This window comes from Thalassophryne amazonica, chromosome 13 (assembly GCF_902500255.1).
Source record: "Thalassophryne amazonica chromosome 13, fThaAma1.1, whole genome shotgun sequence".
NCBI lineage: Eukaryota > Metazoa > Chordata > Actinopteri > Batrachoidiformes > Batrachoididae > Thalassophryne > Thalassophryne amazonica.
In genome coordinates, this window is record NC_047115.1 from 98,911,320 (window position 1) to 98,925,506 (window position 14,187).

Consider the following 14,187-nt stretch of genomic DNA (forward strand, 5'->3'; position numbering starts at 1 on the left):
ACAGCATGTCTTTTTCCTGGTTCTCTGCCTCAGCCCCAACCAGTCCCAGCAGAAGACTGCCCCTCCCTGAGCCTGGTTCTGCTGGAGGTTTCTTCCTGTTAAAAGGGAGTTTTTCCTTCCCACTGTAGCCAAGTGCTTGCTCACAGGGGGTCGTTTTGACCGTTGGGGTTTTACATAATTATTGTATGGCCTTGCCTTACAATATAAAGCGCCTTGGGGCAACTGTTTGTTGTGATTTGGCGCTATATAAAAAAATTGATTGATTGAATTGATTGATTGATTAAGCCCTTGAGCCTGTTTAGCCAAAATCACATACCCATACATTATGATTTATTTCTCAACTTGTACAAGGTCAAAAATGCAAAAGTTTGGATCAGCTAAAAGACAGGGCCTAGGGGATGTTGTGGATGCAAAAAAAAAAAAATGAAAGTAAATAATACTTGGTAGGAGTAAATGAGTTTTGTTTTTTTTTCCCAAAAAATGAATTCTGATTTATGTCTTTATTTGCTTGGCGTTTCAGCTGTGGTTAGTTGATATGTGATTGAAGTGGACACTTTTGTAGAGGAGACTTCACTTGACATTTTGATGTATATAATAAGTGTATGTTGGTGTCAGCATTGGTTAGTTATGAGTGTTCAAATGTTCCAAAACAGGGCAAGTCCCCAAATTTGGGGACTCTAGGGTTTAAGAGGTTAATTGTGTTGTACATTTCAGTCAATTTATCCACAAAAATATCTATATTTGACTCCGGAGCTCTATAAACACAGCTTATAATTATGTTTTTTTGATTTGTCACATTTAATTTCCACTGTGATACATTCCATATTATTTTTCAAAGAAAATGACATGTTTTGTATCATTTCACTTTGATAATTTGAACATACATAAAGTGCCTTGCCACCACCCCATTTTTTCATCCTATTTGTGGCAAAGAAAAATCATATCTCTCAAGCTGGACAGAGTCAACCAGTTCCTCTCTCAACCAAGTCTCAGTAATCGCAGTAACAGAAAAATGTTTAAGCAGTCCTGAATTTTTGAAAAGTTCAGGAGAAGACTTCTACTATTAAAATGTATTATGGAGAAAATCCCATTTGTCAAAGAACAATCCTTCAGTTGTTCTTCAGTAAAGTATTTACAGTGATGAGTAATATTTTCACGAAAAAAACCCAATCAGGATCAATATTATTTTCGATATTATGAAATCTGTATTCTGTGTCTTAAAAATGTTTAAATTGAACTCCTGTGCAGGAATAAGTTGTGATAACTTGGTTGTCATATTAAATGAAAGTCTGAGAAAAGCAATATAGCAAAACTAAGTTCCTGGTGTAAACCTAAACATGGTGTAGAGTCTCTCAGAATTAGTCCCTTAACAGATGAAGAAATGTCCTTATTCAAAGCGTTCTGACTGACTCATGTTCCTGATGCACAGTCTTCTGACATTTTCAGGAGCATCCTTCGGTTTGATTAAAAACCTGACAGTTTGTGACCCAGACTGAGTTTAGTTTGTCCTGTTTTTTAAGCAGCCTTGCTTTCCTGGTGATGTCCGTGTTATTTTTCGTAGGATGTTCGTTGATATAAATGTTTGTGCTTTTCAGCTTCCTTTCCTGTTTGAGCAGTTCAACCTCATGCCTTCTGTTTGCAAAATGAACAATGATTACTGGAGCGGACGTGTTGTTGCGGGTTGACAGAGTGTGACATGCTTCGATATTTTCGATGTTAATGTCGATATGTTTACTATGGAGGAATGCAGTCACCTGTTCCTCCGTGGTTTCCTCTTGACCGCCGTCCTCAGCAGTAACTCCCCTTACCGCCTGTGAAAAGGACCTTGGTTTGATTTTTAATCCAGAGACAAGTCAGACACCCGATTTTCCAGATATAAAATTTTCTGTTGATATTCAGTATTTTGTCACTTTAGCTGTTTGATTTCTCCCAGCAGTTCTGTGATGACGTGGTTCTGCTTCATCAAAGAAGCCATTTCTGCAGATAACATGTTCATGTCCTCCTTTAATTCGTCCATGTCTTTTTGAAAAAATTTTACGCAGTAGATCTTGATTAAAGAGAAATCACACTACTGCTGTTCCCGAACTTCTGAAAGCTAGCTTACCAACGCTAAGTTAGCCTAGCTTAGCCTCCGACAGGCCAAGACGAGCCTCTGACTTGGCTAAGCACCTCAGACGGGCCTCGGAGCTCGATGGGGACACCGACACGGCTGCTGGCCCTGCCAGCAGACTCTGGACACAACCATGGGCTGTAACAAACAGTACAAACGCCGACTGTCTGCTCTGCTGCTCTGAAAGTTCAAAGGGAACCTCTCCCTTTGAACTGATCACTTTTCATTGCAATAAGGACATCTAGAGGGACAACTGCGGTGTGTAAAGTGACATTTTTTGGGGCCAAGTAACAATATCTCAGCAATATCTCAGCAAGGGCCTCAATTAACACATTTAAAAATGGCTGCCAAATCATTATAATATTGCAGTTCTCTCTGGCTTAACTAGCCCACTCCAGTTAAATAATAATGTTTTGCATATGTGTGGTGGAGGTGTGATGATCAGTAGGGCTGTAGGGATTAGGAATTTCTGGAGACGATTAATTGTCAGACAAATATAATTGCAATTGACGAATATATTGTCTATTTTTTTTTTTCTTTTTTCCCTTCTTTATATTCTACTATTGTAGTATAATTACACAACTCTGGAAGAACGTTTGGCTTCTGTGAGTGGAGAAACTGGGAATGGTGCAACATTTTTATTTTATCTTCATTTTACATACAGTCCCAACTTTTTCTGATTTGTGGTTGTTTCTGTTGCATTTCTGAAATTGTTTCCCCTCATCATAAACACTATATTAAGCCCATATTGAACAAATAAATACCTTTGGAAAATAACAGCTGTTAAAGTTTAGAGTTCTCACCTGCTTATTGTGATCTGTGCCTCTCCACGTTAGGGTTTTTAAAGATATTTGACCGTTTATTTCATCTCATGATCTCATAAATTCAGTATACGATGCGCACATGGTGTGAACAGGACGGTAACGGCAGAATCACACCTTTAGAGAAAGTTCAGAGAGAAGTAAAGGCAGCTCCAGGTTTTGTTTTTTGTTTGTTTTTTTTACATGTTCACTCGGGTTAAAATCCTCTCTCTGCTCCGTGCTGAATGCGCACTGATGGTTCTCAGACTGTAAGGTGTCGCGCCTCCATTCAGGAATCTCCCTCCCCCACCCCCTCCCTCGCAGTCTGCAGCCTGTTGACTCCGCGCACACACACACACACACAGACACACACACCGACAGCTCCTTTGGTAAACTCTGCATTTTAGACGGCTTTTGAAGAAGACAGTCACTGTTTTAATCGGCCGTCTTATCCAAACGGCAGGACGGATCGCTCCTCAGCCTCCATCTTATTGTCCTACCTTAAGACGAGAGCAAAACAGAGTGATCAAGGCTGGAGCACAATGACGTCAGATTCTGAGTCATTTTATGCTTTGTGGATAAAATAAATAATTCACGGTAATCGCGAATATGAAAAATAAGCGATTGGCGAATATTGTAATAATTGTGACAGCCCTAATGGTCATTTTTGTTTCAGATTGAATAAGATGGAGGAGCTCCAGCGCCCAGTCTGCAATAAATCTGTGTTAGAAAGTCAAGCTTGTGCAAAACTTACAACAAAAGGATGTGAAAGCATTCAGAAAGACAGTGATGGAAGAGGCACAGTAACAGTGCCTGGACAAAATGTGCACCTTGAATGTCGCAAAGAACTCTGTAGGCAGTCCGGTGTCGCCGACTGCACGGTCCCCCATAAAAAAATCCCCCCCCCCCCCAGTCTTCACTGCATGTGTCACTTCAGAGCGTCAGTCGCGGTTCACAGATTATCACCTCGTTTCTGCTTCAAACTGCCTCCAGTGATTTTACTTTGTCATCTGATGGTTAATAATCACATTATTCCCTTTGATCGCTTTCGGTGAAGAGAGTCAAACTCAAATGTGCTGCTTTGGTCCAAATTCAGCTCAACTCAACTGGAGCTTTGTTGTCATATGCACATTAAAGGAACACGTTTCCGTGCTCAGTGAAGTTCTTACTTTGCCACACTACACTGAATGTCAAAAAGAAAGAAAAGCAATATCAGTAAAATAAATCTAAGTATAAATCTCAGGATAAAATATGTACATGAAAGATAAATAAGCAATGTGTGTAAATGTGGGGGGCACTATAAAAGTGGGGGCTCTCGGAACAACTGTTTAACAGTCTGTTAGCCACAGAAAAAAAGAGTTCTTGAGTCTGGTGGTCCTGCATCGCACACTCGTGTATCTCCGGCCTGACGGGAAAAGTGAGACCAGAACATGCTGGGGGTGTAGAGTCTCTGATCATTTAGGCAGCTCTCCTGTGGACTCGGCGTTGGCCCCCCACAAACACAGAGGGTTGTGGTGTCCTGATGATCTTAGACACAGTCCTTACCACTATCTGCAGGTGTTTGTGGTCCTTCACAGTTGAGCTGCCGTACCACACAGTGGTGCAGGTGGTGAGGACGGACTCAATAATGCAGCGTTAGAAGTTGCCGAGGATCTTGGGTGACATGCCAAATTTCCTCAGTCTCCTCAGAAAGTACAGCCGCTCCTCACCACCCGTGTGGTGTTCAGTGTCCAGGTGAGGTCATCACTGATGTGGACCCCCAAATATTTATAGCTGCTCACCCTCTCCACTTCAAGGTCTCTGATAAACAGTGGCTGATAAGGTTCCCTCTTCTTCCTCATGTCCAGTATCATCTCCTTGGTCTTGTCTGTGTTGAGAGTGAGGTTATTGTCCCCACACCATGTCACCAGACTGTCCACCTCCCTCCTGTAGGCTGCTTCATCGCCGCCAGTGATACATCCTGTCACCGCAGTGTCGTCAGCAAACTTCAGGATGGTGTTGTCAGGGTGGGAGGCGACACAGTCATAGGTGAACAGGGTGTAGAGAATAGGGCTAAGGACACAGCCCTGTGGGGTTCCAATGTTGATGGTGATGCTGGCTGAAGTCCTGTTCCCAATCCTGACAGACTGAGGCCTGCCGGTCAGGAAATCCAGGAGCCAGTCACAGCTCGTGGGTCCTGACAATTTGTGAGTGAGTTTGTGGGGGGCAGAACTGTAGTCAGTAAAGAGTATCCTGATGTAGGAGTCTCTATTTTCCAAGTGAGAGAGGGAAATGTGAAGAGCAGCTGCGATTGTTTTGGAGGTGGACCTATTGTGTCTGTAGGTTTACTGCAAGGGATCAGTAGTATCCGGTGTACCGCTCTGATTGTGGGCCAGTACCACTCTGTCAAAGCACTTCATAATGACTGGAGTAAGTGCTACTGGCCGAAAATCATTCAGACAGAATGGGGGGTTCTTCAACGGTGGTGATCGTGTAACGGGGGAACAATGCCTTGACTGAAGGAAAGGTTGAAAATGGATGTAAGAACATCAGCCAGCTCCTTAGCACAAGTTCTGAGGGCGCGTCCAGGTATATTGTCCAGCCCAGCAGCTTTCTGGGGCTGGATGCTCCTCAGGGCTTTAAGTACCTGGGCTGGTGTCCTGACTACCTCGGGGGAGGGAGGTTGGGTGGCTAAAGTGACTGTGGTGTGTATGTATTCTGAGGTAATGGGGGGGAGGGACTCTCAAAGTGTGTGTAGAACACATGGAGGTCATCTGGCAGACTGTCTGAAGAACTGATATGGATGGTTCTAGATTCAGTCCTAAAGTCCGTGATGTGGTCCAGGCATTGCCACATCCTCCTGGGATCAGCATGAGAGTAGAAATCCTCCGTCCTCTCTCTGTACTGTCTTTTGGCTGCTCTTACGGCCTTCTACAGTCTGTACTGCACAGCTTTGTACTCAGCTTCATTTCCAGATCTAAATGCAGACGATCGAGCACGCAGCACGTGGTGTACAGACCTGTTAACCCAGAGCTTCTGTTTGGGAAACTTCCTGACTTGCATGGTGGGCACGATGTTCTCTACACAAGTACTAATGTACCCAGTCACATCCTCGGCGTAGTCCTCTACACTAACGTGGCTGCAGCCTGAAACACATCCCAGTCTGTTGTAGCCAGACAGTCCTGCAGAGTCCTCTCAGCCTCTGCTGTCCACAGCTTAACCTGTCTGATGACAGGATTAGACTGTTTGAGTCCTGCCTGTAGGCCGGATACAGAACCAAGGAGATGTGATCAGAGTCTCCAAAGGGGGGATGCGGACCGTAGTGCACCATGTATACTACTGCACACATGGTCCAAGGTGTTTTTGGCCCAGGTGGGAATGTCCACATGGTGGTGGTATTTAGGGAGTACAGTCCATCACCAGCCACAATAAAAACAGCATCAGTATAAGACGCCTCCAGTGCGCAGATGACGTCATTAGCGCGCTGATGGATATAAACAGCAGCCAAAAACACACATGTGAATTGCTTTGGTAGATAAAAGGGACGGCATCTCCACAGTAAACACTCCAGACACACACACACACCTCCCCCTGCTGTCTTACCAGAGCCCCCCCCCCCCCCCCCCCCCGGTACAATGAATGGTTCTCCAGCTGAACAGCGGAGTCCGGGACGTTCTCTAGAAGCCAGGTTTCGGAGAAAATAAGAGCACAACACTCTGTTGTCTCCCTCTGCGATGTAATCCGAGCTCATAGTTCGTCCAGTTTGTTCTCCAGAGACCACACGTTAGCTAACAGGAGGCTGGGAAGCGGTGGTCTGTTCGGACGAGCCTTTAGCCAAGCATGGACCCCGCCTCTCTTACCAGGCTTGTGCTGCCATCTCCTCAGCACTGTCCTCGGGTCTGCACACTCACATGAGGCTGATGTCTCAGGGCCCTCCTGAGGATGATGTTGGTGACTATATGGCCGGACAAGTCACAGTTCAGGCAGAATATATCCAATAAATCCACACTGTGCAGAGCAATGTCCAGAAGTGCCCATCTATTATAAGTCAGCAGTGTGTGACGATTAAAAACAGAAGAAAACATACAATAAAGAAAAAGATAAAAATAAAAACATGACATCCAGGTGCAGGGCGAGCAAACACGTCTGCCTAAGAGGGCGCCGTGATGACCCTATTGGTCATCATCCCAAATGACACATGCGCAGTGAAGGCAGGGCTGACTGGTTTTTAGGGGGACATTCAGTCGGCAACACCGGCTTTGAGGCTCATAACCGCAAAAGAGGAAATGAAGCTTATGAGGAGAGGACACACAAACTGAACTGAGCTCTGCTGAAAAACCATTTGACTAGAAGAGAAACTGTCTTTTCTTGTGGAACAGAAGCTATTTATGAAGGATTTCATCCTCATAAATCAGCTTGGGACTCTGACGAGGGCGGTCACATCTCCTCCACTCTCCCTTATCTCTCTGCTTTTAACCTTCAAGTCCCTACTTCACCAGACTGTGAATTCCGCAAAACTATATTGGATTCTGGATCTATTGGACTACTATTGGATTAACCATGGAATTGATCAGCTGGTCTCTGAACGCTATTGACACCATTTTTTCTACAAGAAGGTCAGGACCGGGGGATCCTACCTGCAGAGATGGAACATATCCCGCGGGCTATGTCCTCGACTCCTGGAGTTCCTGGCGTGTTGCATGCTTGGCGCCTTTCTCCGTTGAGGATGTCGAGGACCTATTCATTTTTGGTCTCATGGTAGCAGGGCTGGTACTTTTTGGCTTATGTGCTGCTCTGATCTACCAGAAAATTGGCAAGACGGCGGCATCAAGAACCACGGGCCCTCGCTTGTCCGTCATGATTAACGAGGTGGGCAAAGCAGTGCATTCTGCGTTGACTCTTGAACTCAGACGCAAATTGGATGACACCTTGGAGCTGATGCGTGCCTTGCAGTTGAAGCTGAAGGTTCCGGAGGCCAGTGAATATTCTTAATTCAATATTGGGAATATTCTTAATTCATAATTGGGATTTGGCTGTGCGAGTGGAACTGTTAATAGTGTTTTTCACTGCTCGGCTGCAACACTACAAGCTATCTAGCCCACTGTTTACCTCCAGAGGAATCTATCCAGGCTCTGGTGAGATTATGCGGCTCCATTCTTATCTCAACCCACAAGGACAATAAACTGACAGATTTACACATGGACTGAAGCATGCTCCAGTTTTCTCCTCTCATCTCTTTCCTGCCCCTCCCTTCCTGTGGCTGGCCTCCATTCTTTCCCAAGCTGGCAGGCAGCGCGACTTGACAGTTGCAGCGGCTACCAACACACTCACATCGCCTCAATTGGAAAACGGACTGTTTCAAGTTTAGTGCACATAAACAATGTCAAATATATATGTGTTGTCCTAATTCTGATCTGTGCCATTATTACGGTAAACAAGTAATAATTGTAGATCAATTGCTGTTTGTATGTGGAATGTGGAGTGTGGTAATCTGAAATTTCCCGATTGAGGGATGAATAAAGGCTTATCTAATGTAATCTAAGATAAACTCACACGTCAGGACATGTGACTTCAAAACCACAGCCTTAGCTGCATGAGGACAGAAAGGATGACGGGAGTCTTCAGCTGAAGTCACGGCTGGAGCTCGTCTCTGACTGACCTGCAGCAGACGCCGTTTAGAACTAAGCAGATCCCTAAAAAATAGACCCCGATGATACAAATACCAAATGTTTTCAACTTGGTCGAACACAAGATGCAGTACGAACAGACGCTTTTGCAAAGGTCATAGAATATCTGCAACAAGGTGATGAGGAGCAGATCACAGTCAGTGGAAAGCTGCCTGACTGGAACAGCTTTACTCACATGAAAGAACAGACACAGAAACACTTTGGAAATGAGACAATCATCACTGAAATCAATGGCAAGAAAAACGAAATGTGCTTACAATGTGGAGTACGGCCACAACAATTCTGCAGAGAAAAGTAGAAACAGCTGCAAAGTTGATCAAATTAATCAAGAATGACATCTAGGCAGTAGGTCTATTTACAAAATACCACACATTGAGGCTTCATTATTCAAGTACGGTTTTACACAAAGTCCAAGTCCTATTTCATGCAAGAAAACACCAACCATGCCACTGGAAGGGTTCATATACCCTACACACCTGTAAATGTATTTATAAAGTAGATAAGGAAATACATTGTGCATCCATTTATCATCACAATATACCAAAGAAAAATGTCATGAAACCTGAATTGCATTTTAATTTGGTCTTTTATACATTAATAAATTATCCGAATGCATGACAACATAAATTCTTTGTCAGTTATTCATACATTTATAACTTAACTGTACTGAGGAGACGCCCACAAAATCCATCAGTTTTGTCCCTGTACGTGTGCTCAGATTCCAGTGAATTAGGTTTTGTTCCACTACTTGGATTTTAGGGGACTTTTAGTGTTTTATTCTGGAGGCATTTCTGCACCCATTAATGAAGAAATCAATTCTGTTTCAATAAGTGGTGGCTTGACCCCCCTGTTTTTCATAGACTGACTGGACTATTAGAGCCTGAACTGACCATGTTGATGTGTGTCCTTCATTTTTTTTTTTTAATGTCCTACAGTTTATTTCTTCATTGGTTTATTTGAATGGGCTCAGTGGATGTTCATGATCATCAATAATGATGTAAACATGCTGGAATCAGCACATGAGGACAGGACGTCTACACTAATTAAAGACAGGACAAAGACACCAGAGCAGGATGGACAGTGACAAGGACAACATAATGGAACGCTGTGTCCAGATCCAGTCTGTTTTATATGACGATACAGACATTTAAAGGAAAAAATAAAAGCATAAATAAAAACTGAAAGTGTTGAAAGCACTTCCAGCTGTGAGTTTCCAGGAGATATAATGTTAAAGGGCTCTTAAGTGTGATATGTGGTGAACACACCTATTGATAACAGTGAATTGTTCCTAAGTCAGTCACTGTCCACTGAGAGGACACTCTGTCTAAACGTGGTGCACCGAAACTGTACTTTGGTCGAGTCTCCTGTACCACCACCACTGTCCACTTGTTTGAAAAACTGACTGAGTGGAGGCGGGGCCAAATCAGGTAGAGCCGTATCTCTGATCCCACCCCTGGAGGACACCTGCCTGGCATCTCTCCAACCACCCACGGTTGATTGTCCAGGTCCGCCTGCAGCAGGTAGATGTGGGGAATGTGCCGGACAGGAACAGGTGGACTTGAAAGTTTGAACATTTTCTACATTTTGAAGCTCGTGTCTTTCCAGGATGTGACAATGATGAAACTGCACTTTATTAAGTCAGATTTTTATGGCTTTTTAAGAAAAAAGTGATTCTGTTGGTTTGAGAGTTGTCGTATTGGTTTGAGACCCGTTAGTAAAATTATACTCACCAGGTGAAAATATCAACGACTCTAAGAACACGTTTCTGTTCTAAGATGCTCGGATTTGTCTGGAGTTCTGTATGTTGAACATGACCTTATTTGACTCCCTTTTCACGTGGTGGAGTTCAGTCCGACCCCCCCCCCCCCCCCCCCCCCCCCCGATACTTCAACTCATTCACAATATTAAGCTCCTCCCCTCTACGTCCCAGGGTTAAGTGTTTGTTTCTGGCGGGACTGTGCACTCAGTGAGTGCTGTCCTTTATTTAAACCCTGAGTTGACCGTGTTGATGTGCTGATTCCAGGCGTGTGCCTGTACTTATTTTTCTACACCCAGTAGTTTCCAACTTACACATTCCAACCAACCAACACTTCCTGACACATTTACACTGAACACAGATATAAATGCAACACTTTTGTTTTTGCCGTTATTTTTCATGATCTGAATTCAAAGACCTGAAACATTTTCTATAAACACGAAAGAACTATTTCTCTCAAATATTGTTGACAAATCTGTCTAAATCTGTGTGAGTGAGCCCAGATAATCCATCCCACCTCACAGTGTGGCAGATCAAGATGCTGATTAGACAGCATGATTACTGTGTGCCTTAGGCTGGCCACAATAAAAGGCCACTCTGAAATGTTCAGTTTTGTCACACAGCGCAATGCCACAGATGTCGTAAGTTTTGAGGGAGCGTGCAGTCGGCCTGCTGACTGCAGGAATGTCCAGCAGAGCTGTTGCCCATGAATTCAGTTTCAGTTCAGTCTATTTGATTTATATAGCACCAAATCACAACAAAGCTGCCTCAAGGTGCTTCACACAAGCAAACTGAATGTTCATTTCTCTGCCATAAGTCTTCTCCAAAGGCGTTTCACAGAATTTGGCAGTGAATCCAACCGGCCACACAACCGCAGACCAGGTGTAACCACACCAGCCCAGGACCTCCACATACAGCGTGTTCACCTCCAGGATGGTCTGAGACACCACCTGGTGTCCAGCCACCTGGACAGCTGCTGCAACAATCGGTTTGCAGAACCAAAGAATTTCTGTCAGAAACTCATCTGCTGCTCGTCGTCCTCATCGGGGTCTCGACCCGACTGCAGCTCGTCGTTGTAACCGACTTCAGTGAGCAAAGGTTGATATTGGATGGTGTTTGGCATGTTGGAGAGGCGATCTCTTCAAGGATGAATCCTGGTTTTCACTGTTCAGGGCAGATAGCAGACAGCATGGGCGGTTTGCTGACGTCAGCGTTGTGGATGGAGTGGCCTGTGGTGGCGGTGGGGTTATGGTACAGGCAGGCGTATGTTATGGACAACAAACAGGTGCATTTTATTGATGCCATTTTGAATGCACACAGATGCCATGATGAGATCCTGAGGCCCGTTGAACAGTATTTGAGAGAAATAGGTCTCTTGTGTCTATAGAAAATGTTTTAATTCTTTGAGTTTCAGCTCATGAAAAACCAGAGTAAAACCAAAAGTGTTGTGTTTATTTATTTTGTATGGTGTTATATGAAAATTGAATCATGACACCAATTTAAAAAACATCAGTTAAATATGTTGAGGACTGTGGAGAAGGTTTTTCCGGACGCGTGGAATGCTGTAAATGAAATGCCCACGTTGGATTACCGTCAGTTGTCCCGTCGTCTTTCAACAGGAAGTGTGTGTTGGAGTGGGAAGAACCTCATGACAGCGCTCTGTACTGCATCCAGACCGACGGAAATCACATGATCGCCAGCGGATCCGCCCACTACGGCGTGGTTCGACTCTGGGACAAGCGACAGACACGGTGCCTTCAGGTATGTGTCAGGGTCACACTCGAAGACAGAACACTTCCCAGGATGTTAACTGACTGTTTCTCCAGTGTTTCCTGGAGGTGCAGACAAAACACGCCCACTTTTCCCTCAATAGCTTGTAATTGGGAAAACTGCACACATGATGGTCATCAGGACTGAGGTTGTTGGATCCAACCACAACACACACCTGTTCACTGTTTCAAAATATTGAATATGAAACTCCACCAAAAACACAGAATTCCTATTTTAAAAAAATGCTTTCTTCCTGTCCACACCAGTCGAAATGGTTCTGAAGGATGGCCCCCAAAGTGACATCACACAAGTCAATATTTCTCACAGACTAACAATTCTGACTGTTTCAGAACAGCAGATGAATTCATGTCAGAGGCACCTACGTGTTGGATCACACCCAGAGAAACATACCACAGGGCCATGGGGTCAAACCTGATGTTTCATCAGAGTGTCCCAGGATTCAGTCAGGAAGCCCAACTTCCCATCACAAAATAGTCCCCCGAGGACTGCTTGGGAATTCCAGAAAAATTCTAAAATTTTTCATACAGCATATCCAGAAAGCATTTACAGCGCTTCATTTTTTCCACATTTTTTTATGTTACAGCCTTTTTCCAAAATGAATGAAATTCATTTTCCCCCAAAACTTCTGCACACAGTACCCCATAATGACAATATGATTTTTTTTTTTAATTTTGCAAATTTATTAAAAATAAACACACTAAGAAATCTCATGTCCAGAAGTATTCACAGTCTTTGCCATGAGCTCAAATTGAGCTCAGGCACCTCCTGTTTCCACTGATGATCCTTGAGATGTTTCTACAGCTTAACTGGAGTCCACCTGGGGTAAATTCAGTTGATTGGACATGATTTGGAAAGACACACACCTGTCTACATATAAGGTCCCACAGCTGACAGTCAGAGCACAAACCAAGCATGAAGACAAAGGAATTGTCTGTAGACCTCTGAGACAGGATTGTCTGGAGGCACAAATCTGGGGAAGGGGACAGAAACATTTCTGCTGCTTTGAAGGTCCCAGTGAGCACAGTGGCCTCCATCATCTGTAAATGGAAGAAGTCCAGAGCGCTCTGGGGCAACGGTTCATCTTTCAGCAGGACAGTGACTCTAAACACACAGCCAAGATATCAAAGGAGTGGCTTCAGGACAACTCTGTGAATGTCTTTGAGTGGCCCAGCCAGAGCCCAGATCTGAATCCAACTGAACATCTCTGGAGAGATCTGAAAATGTCTGTGCACCAACACTCCACATCCAACCTGATGGAGCTTGAGAGGTGCTGCAAAGAGGAAAGGACCAAACTGCACAAAGATACTGTGAGTCAAATAAGTATTTGAGCCACTCGATTTTGCAGGTTTTCCCACCTACAAAGAATGTAGAGGTCTGTAATTTTTATCTTAGGTTCACTTCAACTGTGAGAGACAGAATCTAAAAAACAATCAGAAAATCACATTATTAGCCGCTCCGTGAGGCGTCATAACAACCGATCGGTCAGCTGCTCTGTGAGGCGTCATACCAACCGATCGGTTAGCCGCTCCGTGAGGCGTCATAACAACTGATCGGTTAGCCGCTAGGGAAGCTAACCGGTTAGGGAGCGAGAGGTTCCCTAACCAGAAGCCTCAGTTTCAAGATGGCGGCACATCTTGAAAATTAACTATTGTAACGTGTGTTTTGTTGCAGTTTTTCCAGCTCAGTGTGGACCGAGAGAGCAGCCCGGTTTACTGCCTAAGGTTCACCAGCTCTCACCTGTATGCTGCACTCTCTACTGCCCTGCACTCTCTGGACTTCAGACACAGCGCCAGAGCGCACACACGTGTGTCGCTTGTATAAACATGGTGATTTTCACAATAAATGTTTTTAATGAAGACGTCTGAGCTTTTCTTCTTTTGTCTTTATCCGCTTTCTTGGTTTTCACAGTTAGGGTTGTGGCGGTTTGGAGTCGGTGGGTGTCTGAAGGTAGTTTGAGTCCCACTTGCAGTGTGTTAGGTCCAGACCTCTTTACAATAACAATCTGCACGTTTGATTTCTAATTCAAGAGAAATCCAGTTCACATTTTTTCAGCTGTGATCCGAA

The 14,187-nt window shown here is 44.2% G+C and overlaps 1 protein-coding gene across 1 annotated transcript in view; it reads left to right on the plus strand.

Annotated features, from left to right (window-relative positions):
- The window catches only part of fbxw4 (F-box and WD repeat domain containing 4), a 293,683-nt gene extending 279,711 nt beyond the window's left edge, over nt 1-13,972 (plus strand). Inside the window, exons 19-20 of the mRNA XM_034184427.1 lie at nt 11,952-12,093; nt 13,795-13,972. Coding sequence (XP_034040318.1) covers nt 11,952-12,093; nt 13,795-13,944 — 292 coding nt within the window. The 3' untranslated portion in view covers nt 13,945-13,972. The remainder of the gene's footprint in view (nt 1-11,951; nt 12,094-13,794) is intronic.
- Nucleotides 13,973-14,187: the final 215 nt, after the last annotated feature.